The sequence below is a fragment of the Pagrus major genome, chromosome 12 (assembly GCF_040436345.1).
Source record: "Pagrus major chromosome 12, Pma_NU_1.0".
Lineage (NCBI taxonomy): Eukaryota > Metazoa > Chordata > Actinopteri > Spariformes > Sparidae > Pagrus > Pagrus major.
This window is the reverse complement of record NC_133226.1, coordinates 24,316,003-24,335,552: the sequence shown is the minus strand read 5'-3', so window position 1 is coordinate 24,335,552 and position 19,550 is coordinate 24,316,003. Positions and strand designations below refer to the sequence as shown.

General features: G+C 42.2%; 1 protein-coding gene across 4 annotated transcripts in view; it reads left to right on the top strand.

The window, feature by feature from the left end:
* The window catches only part of dab2ipb (DAB2 interacting protein b), a 154,076-nt gene that overhangs the window by 54,902 nt on the left and 79,624 nt on the right, over positions 1 to 19,550 (top strand). For 3 of the 4 annotated variants that reach the window (XM_073477929.1, XM_073477927.1, XM_073477928.1), the window contains 2 exons: positions 11,111 to 11,232; positions 19,108 to 19,226. In XM_073477929.1, the coding sequence (XP_073334030.1) occupies positions 11,111 to 11,232; positions 19,108 to 19,226 (241 nt within the window). The remainder of the gene's footprint in view (positions 1 to 11,110; positions 11,233 to 19,107; positions 19,227 to 19,550) is intronic. The other variant, XM_073477930.1, reaches the window with a different exon arrangement.

The following is a 19,550-nucleotide window of genomic DNA, read 5'->3' as shown; positions in this document are numbered from 1 at the left end:
AAAAATAAACTTCTCTCAGTAAACAGCTCTATGCGCCTGGAGCTAGATGATGTGATATTGCAGAAATGTGTCTCATTCGAGACGCCCGGCAGCTCGGTTCGAAAATGGTGTTTTTGTTCACACCACAGCCGAGAACAGCTCTGTGGGTTTATCTTGAGGAAGTTACTGTCGCCCCTCTTGATGTATACACCGTCGCTGGGACAGATCAGGTGGCGGCTGCGTGAGCTCATGTGTTTATTGTTTTCTCAGCATGTGCGCGTCCGTGTCAGTGCGTCATTATCAGTGAATGGAAAATCTTCTATCAGTTCCCCCTTCTTTTGCCAGGGTTGCTGACATTTACATAGAAAATTACTGCTTATCTCAAAGAGAGACAGGCAGGGAAAGAGAGAGCAGTGTTGTCTGATCTGACATGTTCTGCTGCCGTGTTTGAAACTCCTGTTGCAATCAAACTCTTTGTTCTGAATCGTCCCGTGAATAGAATAACATCATTTTTCACGGCAGAATTCATCATCTGGCTCTTTGTATAACCCAGAGCAGCTTTAATTTGTTAAAAAAAGTTTCCTCAGAAAAGTTTTTATTAGCTCTCGTAAACTTGTGAGGGACTATTTGGTGAAAAAATAAGGTCTCTGAAGAGTTGATGGTTCTGTCAAAGCTGAATTTTCCTCACTTAATGTCGGGCGGATTCCTGACTTGCTTGGCTGAATTGAGCTGTTATCCTTTGCCATCATCTTGTTTTGATATCACACAGGCTGAAACCAGGAGCGTGCAAAGTTTGTGGTTTTTGTCAGATGTGACTTGCCATTCTTCTTTCCCTTCCATTGATCTCGCTCGATTCTCGTGACCCGTATTTTCACTTTAAAGCTGGCAACAGCTAACAGAAACACCAGCTGGCAACCCTGTTACAAATGTGTAAAAATCCACACACACAAACACTCCCCTTTCTTCATTCTCACACCTCATTAAACCATAGCAATATCTACATTACAGTAATAGACATAGTTAATCTAAATGAAATAGTGACATTTTGTGAAATGTTTGTTCCCTTTTCTTGGTGAGAGTTGACCACTCCCAAATCTGTCTGCTCCATCTGAAGCTAGAGGCAACAGCCAGTTAGCTTAGCTTAGCTTATCTTAGCTTAAAGACTGGAGGCAAGGGAGGAACAGCGAGCCCAGCTATATCCAAAGGAGACAAAAGCTGATTAGATGACTTTTCTGGGGTCTTCATTGCACAAAACTTTGTACAAATTAAGAAAACAAGATATAATGTGTTAATTCATGAGACTTAGAGGTGTTGGAGGCCTTCTGGCAGAGTCACACCAGCTGTTTCCCCTTCTTTCCAGTGTTTATGATAACCTATGCTAATGCTATGTTTCCTGGCTATAGCTCCACATTGAACAGACATCGATCTTCTCATTTCATTTTCTTGAAGAAAGTGAATAGCATATTTCCCCAAATGTCTGATCGTTCCTTTTAAAAAAAAAGTGCACTACTCGTCTGCTAAACATTTCATCCATGAATAAAACATCAAAATGAAATGCTGGAGGAGGAGGCGGCCCGCAGCCGCAGCGCAAGTCAGGTCAAGTTGAAGTCTTTGTGTAGCTCAGAATCACATGCAGTCTCTCAATAGACTTTACAGATAGACATCAACAATGGCTGCAGTCTCTTTAAAAAATTGAGAACCAAACAAAGAACGAAGAAAACATTACAGGAAAGGGAAGTAAAAACAGAAGCAGTAGCAGGGGAAGTTAAGTGATGATAGGAACCAATAAAAGACAAATACAGAACAATCCTCTCAAACAATACAAGCAAGAGTCCAAAAGTAGTACTGGTAAAAAGTCCAGCACAGTATGTCCAAAGAGGTTAGCTTTAGAAAAGTGCAAGAGAAAAAGCCTCTCTCAAATGCTCTTGCCCTTTTAAAAAGGCGTGCTTTGACGGATGTCGGCTCTGACGGCTCAGTGACGGAGAGCGCACACACACACACACAGCACACAGTGACAGAAGCAGAGTAACAACTGTGTGAAACCATGAAATATCACAACACTAAAGGGAGAGTTACTGCGAGCAGCTTGGGAGAAAGTGTTTGAACTACTCGATAACAGCTCAATAATGCATTACCACTGACAGTTATTGCGCGTAATCATATTCTCAATGGGTCATTACCAAGAAACACTTTTGATCTGTGCTACCGCGTCACGCTTAGATATTGTCAGGTTGTTTGTGATGTAGACGTATTTCTGACTGTTTGTGTGTGTGTGTGTGTGTCTGTATGCATGCATGCGTGTGTGCTGATGGGAAGTGAGGACAGAAATGAGGCTGATAGATGGGAAGCGTGGCCAAAACAACACAGACGATCATAATGACTCAGTTTCCGATGCCTAAGTCACATTTACACGTAAACACAGGAAGGCTGGAAACAAGTCCGTAGTAATGACTCTCGTCTCGAGTGATAATCTGCTTTAAATATTAACATGATGGAGAGAGAAAGAGAGATTTAGAGCCGAGCAGCGCCACGTTTAGACCTCAGCTTCACAGCCAGCTGAATCACTTTTTTCCGGTTTTCCTCAGATTTGCTCTTTGATCTGTTTTTGCAGTTTGCGCCCGAGCATCCTCGCTGAGATTAAGGTCATGTTTTAGTAAAACAAAGACTTCCCTAATGAATTTAGGCAATCTAATGCTTTGATGATTTCACCTCAATGTTTAACATATACAATCAGGCCAAGGGCCGGGAGAATATTTGAGATAAGAGTGTGGAAATTGACTAAAACACCAAAGAGTAAAAGTACTTCCCCGTCTACTTTGTCAGTTCTGTATTAGAGGATGAGAAGTGAAAAGTGTGATCAATTTGCCTCTGAGATCTAATAATGGGAGGCAGAGACACGAGACAGACGCAGGGACAGTTAATATAGCAATAAAGCAGTGAAGTGAAACTGCAAGGCCCCTTCACATCATCTCGATGTTTAACCCAGGATTATTTTTCTGATCTGCGTCTCATCCCTAGAGTCCGTCCCTCTCTCTACCCTCTTTTGCCTCAGCCTGGTGAATCATGGAGATGGGTCGGATGACGCAGTGCTTCTGCGCACCCGAAAGAGTCCAATAACGGGGGGACAGGTGCAGGCTAATCCCCCTTAATCCATAGATATCAACTCAGATTACAAGGCAGAGCCAGTTATGGAGAAGTAGCTGTAGGGTTATAGGAGATCATTTCCATCGCTCACCGTGAAAACAGCCTCACAACGTACAGCCGACAGTTAAGGTTTAGGGTTGCAACTAAGGATTATTGTCATTATTGATTATTATGCCAATTATTTTCATGATTAATCAGTCCATTAAATGTCAAACAATCTTTAAAAATGCTTGTCACAATTTTCCAGAGCCCAAATTGACGTCTTCACAACGCTTCTTTTGTCCAACCAGCAGTCCAAAACCTAAAGACTCTTCATTTATCAACACAAATAACAAAGAAAAGCAGCAAATCCTCACAGTTAAGAAGCTGGAACCAGCAAGTGTTTGACATTTTGATTAAAAATAACAACATAGGTGGTCATTAATTTTCTTTTGATCGTTGCAGTTGTGTTTCTCTAACCAAATTCGAGGTTTGTTCAGCCATTATTAGCCTCGTCTTTATTCAGAGCTTTACAAAATATATTTGAAAGCAGTCCAACTCTTATTTCCTTTGAAGTTCCAGGTTCTGGATATAATATAACCACGATATGCAATAAAACATGAGAAATGAAAACAAATAATCCACAAACAGATCTGAAGAAATGCATCTACAGCCCCCCCGGAAACCAATCCAATATGTCCAGTCTCAATAATCATGCATAGATGATACGCTTGTCATTTTCGGTTTGTCCTGTGCAGTGTGTATTTCTGAGAGCTGCTGTCACGTGTCATTTTATCAACCAACACCGGGGTTGTTTGCTTCATATTCCTACATTCTCCGTGCTTGTGGATGTTATCGAAGTGGGTTCGGATCTCAGCCGGCAGAGGCAGGAATGTTGCTGCTGTGTCGCCCTCTGCATGAACACGGACTTCCTCCTTCTGCGACCCACTATCCTCCTCCTCCGCCTCCTCCTCTGCCTTCCCATAACACACTGCAGACAAAGGCATGCATGTGCCAAACTAAACATGAAGCAGAGCCCCTCTCTCTGGAAATCACTAGAACATGGTCGAATTTGGTATTCTTGTGGTTGTGGGGGGGAAAAAACATCCTGTCCTAGTGCAGTGTAGTGCTGCGCAGTGCTCCCAATATCTGTATTTTTACCAATTTATTGGCTGACTATGTTTCACAAACTTAATACTGAATTCTGGAAAAAAATTTCAGGCTGCTTTGATCTTTTTTTTTCATCATCAGCCCGCAGTCGATTTCAGATAGGGGCTCAGTGTTAGCAGAAAGTTAAGAGACTGTTGACTGTATCCACACTAGCGGCTGTTGTGGGCTGAAATGACTCTCTTTTACTCCCTCGTGTCCACAGAGTCGCTCCAAGGAGACGGAGCAGCACCTCTTTATCGCCCCATCATCGCTGCGCTGAGTAAATACAGCATCTCAGAGGTCAAAAGTCCAGCGCTGTCCTCACAGTCCAGTGTTAGCACATGATAGTGTACCCACACAAGGAAAGATTCTCTGCTCCCTCCCCCCCTTCGTCTCTCCAATACACCAACACCCGTTTTAAGACAAGACCTTAAAGCTTGACCATTCATGGCTGTGTCTTCATTACGGTATATGCCTGGGTGGGCCTCGAATGTGACCTTCATTACATGGACATTACATTACACTAAATGAATAAATAAAAACTTCCTAGCACATTTTTCTTTGATTGACATTAACTCACAGTTTATATTCTAGAGACAGACAGAGACTTTTTTTGCAGCACTATCAGCCTGTCAGGACAAGTTCTGCCTGTCTCATATTTGAGGGGAAAAACAGAAGAGACTTGTATTTGAGAAGGAGGGAGGATGAGAGGCAGGGTGGACCAAGAAAGATAGTCCTCCAGGTAGAGAGAACACAGTAAACACTGCTTGACAGCCTGTGATTTTGCTGCACATTTCACTGGCCCACAGAGGATGTGATTGTGTGTGTGTGTGTTTGAATCCTCCTCTGTTTTTCCCTCCTGTCTAACACAAGAGCCTTGCCATCTCTTTGGAGGCTGTTTTTCAGCCCTGAGGGTGTAGACTTCTTGAAATGCAGACACGTGCTGCTGTTGATAACTGGATCCTGTACTCTAACTTTCTGCTCATTAGCCTGGCGAGCACAGTTTGGACTATATTTCTGCCTTGTTCAAAAAAACCCTTTTAAAAGGGCTATTATAAATATTATGATATTAATAATGGATTAAATGTTGTTACTCAGAGTGACAAACCCTGAGGTCCTGAGTATCAGTATCAGGGCCAAGGAACAATTGATTTGTATCAGCTTTATTTTAATTCAGTTAGCAGCTTCTCATTTTCAGCCAGCACTGACTGTCACTTTCACAAGTTAAAGTAAACGTTGCCAGCAGCAGGTCACACCACCAGTCCTGTAACTTGTCTGTTGCCTTGCCAGCGTCTGCCCCTCATCTGTGATCAGAACCTATGTAGTTTGATGATATGTCAGCGGATACTCTTGTATCACTTGCCAGATGGCAGCAGGGTGAACATGCTGGCTCTGTTGACAGTGAATTTAAGTAGAACTTTTTTTAAGAAAACTCTACAGAGTACTCTGGCAAGCCAATGCACCAAAGCAGTGACCATAAAAAAAGTTGTGCAAGATGTTTGGCCACGTCTCAATTGGCTTAGATTGCAATAATGTTGCCGCCAGACTGTAGAAACATTCACTACACAGAAACAGATTTTTGCATTCGTAAAAAAAATAAAAAATAAAAGAGAGACTAAAGATAAGATCTCCTAGTCAGCAGAGTGTTTACTGGTGTAACACCAACAATACAATACTGATTGTTCTTTTCATGTCGCTATCATTGGTTGGCAGATTAAATACCCTGCGCGACAACAACTTGCTTACAACAACCTTTGTGGATTTCCTCTTTCATCACGGAGCCACTCGGCACAGCCAGCTCCTCATGCGATAACACATCATAAAACACATCACTCTCCGGGCGAAAGAACCATGTTTATTTGCAAAGCCGACCATCATCGTTATTATATCAGCACAGCACTTTGGCGCAGCCGCACCAAAAATAAGTCGTTATTCAAAGTGTTCGTCCCTGTTTTTCCTCTGTAATGATTAACTAGATGCTATCAGTCTGTGTTCTGAAAGTTTATGTGACGCATTACCACCTGTTTTCTGGCACACCTCATAAATGAATCAGTCGTACTATATTCATCCTGTTTGTCTGGCCTAACTAGCAACGCACAAAACATACAGACAATATTGAAGTTAGTTTTTCAGAAGTAGGAGAGGCTTTTCCTCCTCCACCTTTGTCTACAGTCTTTTTGCAAGCTGGAATATCCTGTGTCGGTGAGGTCTGAGAGGAAGGGAAGTTTAGTTGGCACTGGGCACTGGATGGAGCATGCCTGGTTGGGAAACACTGAAGGAAATATGCATTCTGAATATTAATAGCAAAAGGAAGAGACCTAGATGGATGGACAGTTGTTTTACCTTAGTTTCCATTAGCATGCTTCCATGATAAGCTATGCTAACCACCTAATGTCACTAGCGTCATACTTGGCTTATAAACACAAGAGTGGTATCAATCTTCTCATGTAAGTCTTGACAAGAAGTTGACTCTTAGAGGAATAATTTGCTTGACATTCAGTCATTTTTTTTTCAGGCTGCAATGCCCCTATCTCGCTTGGCCAGACCACTACACAAGTACACTCCTCTGCGCACACGAAAATGCAGGCGACTATCATCCCGTCTGTGCCCATTAGGCCCCCCTGGGGCTCTCACTGGCACTTTCAGGATCCCAATAACCAAGTGTGAGGAGGCCTGAAGGTGGGTGGAATCAGGACAGAAAGATGGCTCTATTTGTGAATAGATGATGGTGGAGGAGGGAGAGGTGTGAGCTTTTGGGGGGAACGTGAAAGGACGGAGAATAAAAGGGAAGATGGGTACAATGGGGGAGGTAACGACAGATGAGAAATCGATTTGATTTGATGTAGGAGATGAAGATGTCATGGCACAGTTACAGAATTCAAGGAAAGAGGTTTGAAAAGGACATTCATCAGAGAGCACACGGAGGGAAGAAAGTGGATCGGTGAAGGCAGAAACGACAATGTTATGATAAGGAAAGAGGAGGTGGAGGATAAGGAAAAGAAGAAAATGATATTCAGGGAATCGATTAGGATGAAGGTCGGTATAATGAATACCTCTCTGGCCCCTGTGACCCTTTGATTGACCTCACAAAAAGAGCCCGCCATGCTAGATGCTCCCTAACACACACTCATACACCTAACAAATTATCTTAATCAACAACAGTTTGACAAACCCCTTTCAAAAGGAAACGTTAATTTGATACCAGCCACCACATACAGTACAAAACAGCTCTTTGATGGTTTATTTCAGTCGGAAATTTGTCCTGTAATTTAAGTTTTATTGAGCACTTTATATGTCTGTTTATAGGCTGCTGTTGGTTAGGTGGTGAGGGGGGGTTGGAGTCACACAGGAGCGAGTTATAGCGAGGGGAATTTTCCGTGCATTTGCAGAGATATAGCACACGCAGGTGGTAAAAGCATGTGGAAAAGCGCACACTTCAATTTCACACAGCAATTAGTTCGCAACTAAACGATTTGTGTTTGTGTGCGTGAGCTTTTCCTCCGAGTGCTCGTAGCAGCCAGCTGTGCACAAGTGGAGAGATGTGCGTTAAAAAAAATTAAGAGGACTAGAGGGGTGAATCGAAAGACGTCGAGAAATAATTTGACGAGAGATGCAGGAATTCACTCTGCTGATTTAATTCGATCAATGTTCAGATTGAATGCCTTTGTTAGCTTTATTTTGCCATGAATGGTTTTTCAGATTTAAAAAGGATTTAATACACTTGTTGTCATGGCAACAGATATTTAAATGCCACCTTTTTTTTTCTTGTTTTGTTGTTGCATCTGTGAGATTTGAACTATGAGACTTATTTCCCTAAAACCATGACAGGTCACTTGAAAATAGAAAAAAATGGAGCCTTGACTATTGACTGGTAAACATAACCATAGCCCTTTAATATTTAATTGTTAGACCTTTGCATTAAAATGACTAAGCACAGAAACATGTACAGTAAGTGTTGCATTTTGGCTTGACTTTGAATTCGCTCATGAAGGCTTGTAAACTTGACTCGGACCACCTCTCTTCAGTCACTTCCTGTCTGAGCCTCGTGTCCTTCTGTGTAATGATATAGGGATGTTTAAAGAGGCTCATGTAGATTTCTTCACCTCTGGAATACATGAAGACAGGCTCAACACGTCTCTGTAACACAGTGACTAAGCCAGTTTCAAATCAAATCCTTCTGACCTCCACAGAGCAAATGGACTACTGCTCAGTGGATCCAGATGGTCCCATTTTTCAATTATAGAGATTTGATTTAGCAAGAGAGGACGTCTGCTCTGTGTCAGAGCATGTTGTTGTTTGTCTGCCGTTTGTTGTTGCGGGCTGCGTTTATGTTAATGTTAGGCTGAGAATTATGTGGGTTGGGATGCGAGCCAGCGTTTTCTGCACAGCAGGAAGTGCTATTCCTCCATTCGTTCTTCAATTACAGCGTGTGCTAATTCAGTCAAGCGGCCTGTTAAACAGCAGACAGCTAATTTAGCACAGCTGAGCTTGAGAAGCTAATAGAAACGACAAACTCCAAGTGTGTGTGTGTGTGTGTGTGTGTGTGTGTGTGTGTGTGTGTGTGTGTTAGTAGAGATGCTTTATATGCAAATATAATATTAGACACAAACATTTTTGGCACAACATTTTGTCCATCCAGTTTTTGGTAATTTAATTGCAGTATTTGATCACTGCAGTCCTCATTGAGTTGAAGCCAGTGTTTATCCCAAAATATGAAAATTCATGCCTCTCTCCTTTGTTTAGTTGCATATCCCACAGTGGAAATTGATACAAAAATCAAGCGCTGTAATTCAGTTTTTCTGGCCAAATCTTATCGAATGTTGTTGTTACAGATTAGTCTTAAGCATCAACTCAAGAAAACATGGGTAACATCCAAAACAAATCCAAAAATTTTGTGCATGTAAAAGACCAACAGTAGCTCCTCTCTCCCATAGAAAACACTGCAGGAGACGCCTCGTCAGTAATCTAACCTTTAATTCCGTGACTTTGTGACATCATGGAGTCACACTTGCATAATTTGCGCCTAGCAGCTGGTTTGGCTGTGTAAGCTGACCAATCGGGAGACTTGAGTTTTCAGGAGGCGGGCCTTAAAGAGACGGGAGCTAAAACAGAGCATCAGTATGAGAAAACTGATGTGTTTTTTTGAGCATGTAATTTAGTAGTAACCCAAAATAAAATTATGAACCTGAAAATGGGAATGATATGATCTCATTTGATAAGAAATACCCACAATGTCTGATAACTTGAAGTGTTGAGAGTCGAGAGATGTTGCATCCCAAATCTGATGATGATTAGATCAGCAGTCAGCGGGAAGTTCCCAATAAAACGGGGAACACTCGTAATTCATATTATGTACTTAGATACTACAGTGGTGTGTGTGTGTGTGTGTGTGTGTGTGTGTGTGTGTGTGAGGGGGAGATAAAGAGCGAGGGAGAGAAAGGAGGAGGATTTGGTTCATAATGCAGTTTCATCCTTATTAGAGTCACACTGCCACGCACACTTAACACTAATTTCATTAGTTCGCAATGTTACAGACAGTCATTTAAATCATTTTAATAAAGCTAGCACAGTCCCGGTGAAGCAATGACCCCATCTGTTTCAAAAGATTAGATCAGTATACAGCACAGTATCTGACCTATTTCACACATTTCACACATTTTTCTGTTTAATGTTCGAATGTCTTGTACTTTCTGTCGCAACTTCTGTGCAGAACAGAGTGGTCTAAACAAGTTCTACAACTGGCTAACAGGCTGAGAGCACGCTCTCTACCCATGCAGGAGCAGTTAGCATTGATGGCTAGCGGAAATGTGTGCAGACATGCATGCTCAACATCACTCGCATTCCTCTTGGACATGTCCAGATTTGCCGCTTCTGCACGCACGCACAGTCGTTGACTCCAGAACTCTTTCTAACCCACGTTCATGCTGATCTGATACCGTGCTGTACCGTGTGGCCCGGATGAAGAGAAAGAATAAGACAGATACCCACGCACGATAAAAACGTTAACAGATGAGTTCAGTGAAAAGCGAGAGGATGGGAAATCAGGAACGGAGATCAACAGCCTTGTACTCCCTGAATGGACTGATGGAGGATCGGGTTGTATAATACAGTCCGGTGTTTACAGGATGCATCCATAAACACTTATTTTTATGTTCTCGGTCTCTTTGTATGTGTTCTCAGACTACTTTGAATGCTTCATACGGTTTGTGAAGGTTGTTCCTGTTCTGAGTTTAGATCTCCTCCATTGCCTTTCTGTAAATTTCTTTTTTGGTGCTCCCAATTCTTGTTATGTCACACTGACGGCAAATCACACAGGGTGTGCTTTGTAGAATGGAAAATGCAAGGTGTACTGCTCTGCCGCTGTGCGCAATCTTTTGACTGGTTAAAGAAATGGTTTGAGTTTTTTGGGGAAAAATTCTAAATTGTTTTCTTGCTGAGCTTTAGACAAGACAGATGTCTGTATGCTAAAGATAAAACTGGAGCTAGCATGTAATTAGCTTAGTTTAGCATCAAGACTAGGCTGTGGCCAAAGCTAAAAAAAAAAAAATACTTCTTTAGCTCAGTAACTGGCACATATTTCAATTGTATGTTTGCTATTTTTTACTTTGGAGAGTACCAAACTAGCTGTTTCCCCTTGTTATAGAAAGTATGTGAAGCTAAATTAAGTTAAAATAAGTTAAGATAAGCTAATTAACTCAATTTTGCTCCGTAGTTAACATCAGAAATAGGACTGGTATCACTCTTCTCGTCAAACTCTGTGAACAACTGTATTTCCCAAAATGTTGAGCTCTTTAAACATATTGTTTTTCCTTTTACAATTTAAAGATCAGTTTCACATTTTACAAACCTCTCTCTACAGAGTCTCCTCCAGAGAGGACAGGACGCCGACGCAGCATGCCAGGCAGCGCCTCGGACAAGACCGCACCCACCATGGAGGCTACGTCCACCGCTGCGACACCTTTCCGAGTCACCGTGAGTACTGTGAGTGTTTTTGTGTTGTTTCCATGTATCGTCCCCGTCTTCCCTATTTGTTCTGCCCTCTGTCTCGGTCTCGGTCTCTGTCTCCACCTCAGTTTGCCTTAGGAGGTTCTTAGCTGTAGATCAATGTCTTCAGAGGTCTGGTGTCCAGATGGAGCCATGCCAATCTGAAACACATTTACATCAAATGTTGGAATGGGGCCTTTGATGTTTGGCGTCTGCACATCAAACATCTCCACATCTTGGATTTAGGTTCAGCACTCCATTTTCCGCTGCCTTCTTACATCCTGTGATTTTTCATTACATTTCACCGCAAAATTGTACAAAGCTGACACACACACACTCGCACACCTGTGTATGCACAACTCTTGTCACTCACTTGCCTAGAAGCAAACTGTCTCTCTTCCTCTCAAACACACACACACACAGCAGTCCTTTGTCTGTCATCCTGCTCTAATTCAAATCCAGTATGCTTTCTGCCATGTTTAATTCAATAGATAAACAGCCGGTTAATGAAGCAAAAAATTCTGCTATGAGTCATCAATTTAAAGCTAATTAGCAATTAGCAGCGCATATTTCCATTAATAAATGATGAGTGGGGAGATGACGACCTGGAGGTGAACTGTAAACATTGGTTGTTAGGACAGCGGGGCCACAAGCACTCAGTCTCTCATAAACAAACCCTCCAACTTCATGTTGACTTTTAGCCTTTGTCAAGGCGCAGCAGGCACACTAATGAGCCGAGTAAAAGGCTAAAAGGCATTATGTTCTTTCTGAAAAATAGAAAATATTTACTCATTATCTCCATTTTCTCCCTTTTGTTGTCCTTTCATGGCCTTCAGCCATCTTCAGCACTCAACATTTCACCGAAAAGGTAGAGTTTACTCTGCAAAAATCAAATTGACATCCCTCTAAGGGCCTACAGACATCTCACAGTTAATGACAAAACAAATGGGCTAGACTCACAGATGCTGGACCAATTGCAAAGTGTTACATGAATTTCATTTTAGGAGTTGCATACATAAAATTACCACAGTTTAATGATCCATAGATTGATTAACTCTCCTCTGTTCATACAAAAAGTTACGAGCTTTTATCGTCTGTGTGTGTGTTTGCTCTTTGTCAGGCTTTTTTTTTTTGCATTTTAGACTCATTTTACCATATACATAATGTGAATTAAGTCATTGAAAATTGAATCAGAGTGGATAAAGGCAGATATTAAAAAGGAAAGTAGAATAAAAAGCTTGCAGGAGACAGAAAGAGGTCAGATAGAGGGGCTAAATATTGATTAAGTGTCTCTTAAGCAGCTCCTTGTGCTCTCGAGGGAAGAGAGGGAGAAGACGAGCACTGCAGCAAAGTCATCCTGTCTCGGTCACATGACCACTTAACTGACTTCTGTGGGCTCATTGCTAAGCAGCAGTGACTTCTTGCACTGAGAAAGCCAGACAGTGTTTGACCCTTTGCTGCACTTTTCCTTATACTGCCCCCTTCTGGCTTGTAATGGTAACACAGCAATCAAAGTTCCCAGCTTCTTCATCCAACTTTTGATGGATGCAGACCGGTCAACAAATACAACTTTTAGATTTTATGTAAAGATCAATTACTAATAAGTCCCATGCAGTGGAAGAAGTACGCAGTATGTTGAGGATGGATTGGAGACAGACATGTGGGGATGTAAACAGGGTGACATGCAGCCATGGGGTCATCTTCTCCTCCTCCTCTCCTGTATCTTCACCACTTTCAGCGATGACAAACCACCCCTCACTTTTCTCCCTCCAGTGAAAAGAGTTGCGGTGACATCTAAAGTACCCCTCCTAGGCCTTGAGCTAAATCTGTCAAAATGTTTTTCTCTCATGTTCTTTGCAGAGACCGAGTTCAATGTCTGCACACACAAATGGGTGCCACACACACACATAAGCACATCTCACAGCATTTATAAAAAAAAAAAATAAAAAAAACGACTTCTCACCAGCAGGCCTGGGAGAAAAATAAAAATCTTTCTAAAGCCTAATCTTCCCCGGGCAATTCAGAAATGCTGGAATATTGCACAGCTTAAATATAAAAGTTACTACTTGGTAGTTTCTCTTACTCAGTGCTTGTTTTTAAAAAGCAGACAAACAAACCTTATCTAAGTCCGTCACGTCCAAGTCCCGCTGATTGCACTCATTGGATGGATTGATTATCAATTGTGACTTAGCTCTTTATCCAATCTCTCCCTGACTCCAACCTCTCTACCTGCCCCCCCCCCCCTCTCAGATAATAGCAGGGGGTCTAATTGGACAGGTATGTCTCTTGTTTTCATCAGGTTAGAGCTAGAGGGGGACAAGAGAGGCTGATGTGGAAGCAGGGAACACCCTGCTGATTGTCCAGGCACTGATTCTATCAGCCCCCATTAGGGAAGCCTGAAATTGCCAAAGCCAAGGGAATAGAATTAACTTGTGGCAAGCATTTGCTTTAATTTCATGAAAAAAAGCAAACCCAGCGATAAAACTGAGCTGTCCTCTTAGTGCTGATTTAATGGGCTTGGACAGGCTGAGATTACCATCAAGTATGCAAGCCTGTTATGCACTCTCACACAAACAGACATGCGCCGAGGTAAGCTTACACACATTTGCACTGTAAACATGGTAAATATGGACAAACACATTCTTTCCACAAGCATCAGATTCCCCTTGGAGCTCGTACAATGCAGCGGGGGTTTCTGGATTGGTGGAAAACCAGCCTCTCCTCCCCTTCGAGGATGCATGTTGAATCAGATTATCCCCCCCCCCCCTTCCACTAATTAGCTGTCAACCGCAGAAATGTGGAATAATTAAAGAGCGCATTGAAATTCACGCTAACATGTGACACTGTAGTGCTCCTTGTCAGGTTACGCTGTCTATAATAGCCTTATCATGTTTTTGTATGTAAGTAGGTGTTTGCAAAATGAAATGTAAAGGGCCTGACACCTGAGCAAAACCAAATGTGTGTTGAAATTAATTAATGGAGGGCTCTCAACAGTATTCATGCCTTTTTCCTTCACGCAGTGATATTTATACATATTATTCATGCATGTACGCAGGGAAACCGCATTCCCTTGAGTTTATTCATGCATGTTCCTTTCCACAATAGAACAATGACATGATGTATGACATCTCATGCAGTGTCGGTTTTTCATTGTGTATGCTGGACTCACTGGTCATGCTGCATTTAGTAACTGATCACCTACAGCAAGACATAATGGGTAGAGGTCAAGCCATGCGTTTTTGGGAAATGTCAGGCATCGATTTTTATAATACATTGGTTCACAACCTTTTTTGTAATACCTCTGTCACACTAGACTGAGAAACCACAAACACACACTTAAAAATGTCCTTTGTCTTTAATGTAAATGTGTACAGTCTGCATTCACTCCTATGTGAAATGTCTCTGCAGTCGTCACAGGTCTTCACGGCTCCAGTCGGCTATGACGAAAACACAACACACTACATGGAAACACATCGACACGCTGATTTTTCGCCCCCCCTGGTCAGCGGCCATGATATGACGCACGCTGACGTAAGGGCTGTCATGATATCAGATTTTCATTAGCCGATTATCATGGCCTAAAGAATTCACAGTAATGGTATTATGATGATATCCACATACTCCCTCCTTAATTGTAATAACACTTAAATTGGTTGTTACAGCTGACTCAAGATTGAATCCAATAATTCAATTTTCAAAATTAATTGAGCTACTCAATCTTTTTCATGTACCCCCTGGCAACAGGTTGTGAATCACTTGCCTTACTGTTTACTGACCTGTGCCATATGGAGGCATGTGCAGAGACGAGCACTGATCAGAATGTAAACCACAGGGAGTTATTCTACTGTATCTGACCACCTTTTGTTTCAGCTGTAGGTTAATTCTCTCTCCGTGGCCGACGCTGTGCTCTGTTAAATCCTGATCCGCCCGCGACCTTGTCACTCATTTGCTGCACTTTTCTCCTCACTTTCCCCCTCGTTTAGTTTCACTCTATTGCTTTTTCTATCAACTCATGCTCTGCCACCTCCACATTGTGCTCCACTTTTTTCCATTTATCCTGCACCTACAGCTCATCTCCGTCTGGCAGCCACTCACTGTCATTTTCTCCAGTTTTTGACCAGTCTTACCTATTTCTGTGTCATTTCCCTTCTTGCATATACTTTTTTTCTGACGTCTCATACGAGCGGGGGCTGAAGGTGAATTAAATGATAACATTTTTTGCAGTGCTCCCAGTGTGTCTTGCCTCCCATGGGGGTTTAATCTGGTGTTAATATAGGCATCAGTCATCCTTACTGACTGATTGTAAGTGGGGGGAAAAAATAAGCCACCATATCTGTTCACCTTTAACCTGGACTACATCTCTGCAAGAGCTTTGTCAGACCGACTGCACATGAGATGGTAGTATTAATGTCGCATTGCTGCGGAGACAGTTAAAGGCAGAACAAGAAATACAACATAATCAGAGAAATTATAGGTTTGTTCCTTGGCTTCTCTGCTTTGTCTGCCCGCTTCTGTTTCTCTTTCTCCCTCCACTCTTGAGACTACATCCATCAGGGGAACGAGTAGAAGTAAAAAACAGAACAAGCAGCCACTAATCAATCCACATCGCCCACAGGGACAGGTTTCTATTCACTGACTTATCTCTGCGGATGGGGGGAAAAAAGAGAAGCATTTTAATTTTTTAGCTGTGAATGTGCCAACAGCAGCAGGCACACACACTCTCTAGGGGGCTGCAAGGAAGAGGCATGGAATTGCTATGAATTCGGAGAGTGTGAATGATATCCAGAAAGGACGAAAAGGTGCGTGTCGATTCTCTACCTCCCTGTGCCTTGACATGTCGTTGAAGGAGCTGATCTTAGATGCCACATCCCCTCGAAAAACCAATATTCCTACTGCACAGTCTGACTCATATTTGTCTTTGTTTAGAACGGTGCCTATGCTAATCCAACCACATGCCCACACACTCACACACACATGTGGAGCGACGTATTGATACGTTAAACACTTAAGACCAAGGAATGAGAGTTTGATTCAAAAAGCATCAATGCTGAGAGCCGCGGGCGCTGCGCTCATGCGAACATTGGTGACTCAGCTCTGTTCATTTAGCTAATAGCCCCCGAACAGCTCACAAATGGCAGGTAGCAATAATAAGCCATTTGCGGCCCACTTCCTGTCGACTTACTTATGACATAACAGGTCCAGCAAAATTAAGAGTTAATCACATAGCCACAAAGTCTGATCGTTATTGAGTATGCGCACAATAGCCATTGCCGATAATGATAAATGACAAACAATTGATTTGTTTTGTCATGTTTCATGTGACAATAGGAATTAAAGACTTAAGACTCAAGAAAAAATCTGCAGTAGCAGCACATCCATAGACATTAGCTGTGTCCCATTTTCATACTACAATATCTACTTATTATATAAAATATGTGGCATATTCTCATTTACGTATACATAGCACCTTTCAAATGCCATTGCCAATGTTGCTTAATCAGGAGGAAGCAAAATCTGTTTGCAAAAATTTGAAAAAGGTGCACTGCAGCAGTTTAGTGTCAGACTCACACAAAGCTAGGAGCAAAACAAGAATGTTGAGCATTCTTATTTTTAGCGGGTCTCATGCTCGAAGCAGCAGACTCAAGGATCTCCTGACTTTAAGGCCGTAGTATTGGTCGAGCTCCCAAAACACCGGACTCACATTACCCTTATTGCAACTCAAAAGGGTCTTTTGTCAGACTATTCCTGTCCGGGAAAGTCCGCCTTCTTTCAAACTTAATTTTCCAGTTTGTAATGCAGGCTCTCTGTTATGTCTACTTTCCGAGCCAGAGTTGAGTAATTTACCTCAGACTTTAGAAAGCTTCCTCCACAGACACAGACATAGGAGGAATTACACAACTGTTTTCTTCGGCTGACTTCTAGTTGAGTCATTCTGTGTATATATGACAGCCAAAAATGTATTTTCATGAAATATTTGCACAGAATTTTGGAGAATTATAAATAAAACATTTTTCCACCTTGGAATTTTGTCTTTTTCGCAATATATTCAAGTGTCTTAGGAGGAAGTCATTTTCAGGGTTCAACACCTTCAGAAATACAACTCCTAGAGCCATGAAATTGTGGTGGGGGTGCAGACAAAAACGGTGCACAACAGTTCCAAACGATTGAAAGACAAAAAAATGGGCGAAAAATGCGAAATGGGTGGTTTTTCGAGCCCCAGGAATGTTTCCATATTTCCTGCTAAGAAATTACAATGACTGATGTTGTGCCAAGTTTCAAGGGCTCTAACATCAACAGAGTCTAAGATGTGGCAATCTGTTGCTGTCATTCCTAGGACCACACATTTGTGTGAAAGAGGTCTATATGAGGGCGTTTTGTGTGTACAAAAAGTTCCTTCCATGTTGCCTTCATGTTTATATTGAACAAGATGTTAATTACCAATGCATAAACCTGCATTGAGTGTATGAACACACTGAAAAGACCTTTTTTGGATACATTTCGTATGGAAGTGGGACACAGCTATTGTTTTAAGTCGTGCACACACACACACACAAAACAGGCAGAGACGCTCCCACGAACAGCGTGAGCGTAAACATACTGACGTTAGCGAGTGTTTGCTCTCAGCCCAAAGTGTTTTACTGATGACAGGTGTGGTTCATCAGGATGCTGCGGCTCCTCTGTGATCAGCTAGCAGGCTGTCTGGAAGGCGCTCTGTAATCATCCCTATTCCATTGTTTCCCGGGGCGACCTATTCACAAGCTAGGTTGTAATTATACAGGTGTGTTAATCGCCAGACTGGGAAAAGGGAGGTCTTTCTTTTTTCTGCTGTGTGTTGCCTCGTCGTTTTGTGAAACGTCTGCATGTATGAGAACGCCATGAGGTCAAGGCACCGTGGATGTAACTCTCAGCCATTATGAGTTTTTATATAAACTTATTGTGGCTCCTGAATTTGTCTATAATTCAACCTATGAATTGGCTGTTGTGTTGTATGATTGGATTTAAAGAGCCGCACCTGAGCCTGAGCTGGTCTTGTACTTCCTGCCACATACTGGCTGACTTGTTAAGTTTCTGTCTTTATCACGTTGCTCTTCTAAGTTGCTCAATCGACTCCTCTGTTCACCCTCTTCATTCAAAGGCCTTTCTTTTTCATCTTCATCTTCTTCATCCCCTTCTTGATCTTCTTCCCTGCAGTGAAATGAGAAAAAAAACAAAACAGAAAAAAGCAGGAAAAAAAATTACTTTTTTTTGTGTCTCTCAAAAACTTGCAACAAGCCTCCCATTTCTGCACCACATCTCGTTTGTTCCTGTTCTCTCACTCTTAATGCCAGCCAACAGTTGCCATGGAGACGGCGAGGTGCTTGGGGGAGTGTGATTGCAGATGTTAGAAGAAGTAAACACACAGACTCAGACAAAGAGAAGAACGAGAAAACTAATAAAGGGGCGTATTCGCCGAATTAGCGCACGCTGGTGATTACAAAACGCTGTTTGCACGCCCGCTAAAATTTGGTTGCGAGCGCTATTATAATCGCAGCTGTGGGAAATGATCTATAATTTTTTTTTGCGTGCACATTATGCACCAGCTTATTATGTCTATTCTCTATGTGTTATGCCTCTTTGTATTCAGGTTACATTGTGCGTTTGACCTTGTCCTCACTCCCAAACAACACCCACAGCCTGATATGAAGATCTATACTCATTTATTCCCCTTTAACTATTCATGACACCCTGCATCACAGAATTTATGACGTGGATTGTGAATGTCGGTATTAATATGTTCTGTCATGCTGCCAAGTTGCGCTTAATGATTGACATCTGGGAGACTTCCCCCGCGGTGACACAGCTTTATTGACTGCCTCCGTGTCTCTCCGTCAGGGCTTTCTGAGTCGGCGGCTGAAGGGCTCGATAAAGCGCACCAAGAGTCAGCCCAAACTTGACCGCAACTCCAGCTTCAGACACATCCTTCCTGGCTTCAGGAGCGTCGATAACGACAGGTAGGTGTTTGTTCATTATGCTGATGCTGGTGTGTGTTTGTGTATGCTGGATTTGTTCTATTCTGCTGTCTCTCTGCCTGATGGCTGGTTAATCGGGTCATTGTTGACATTTTTGTGTTGTGTTGTGAAAAGCAGTTTATCCTGAGTCTCCAACCTGCCACTTCTAATCCATCTCGCTCTTTCTCACCGTAATACATGATAATGAATCTCCCGTCATTTCGTTGTGTTTGGCATTAAAGTCATTTCTTTGGAGAATGTTGTACTTCCTCTGAAATATAATTTATTTAGCCTTTAGTTGTCATTAGGACTGGGCAATAGAAAGCA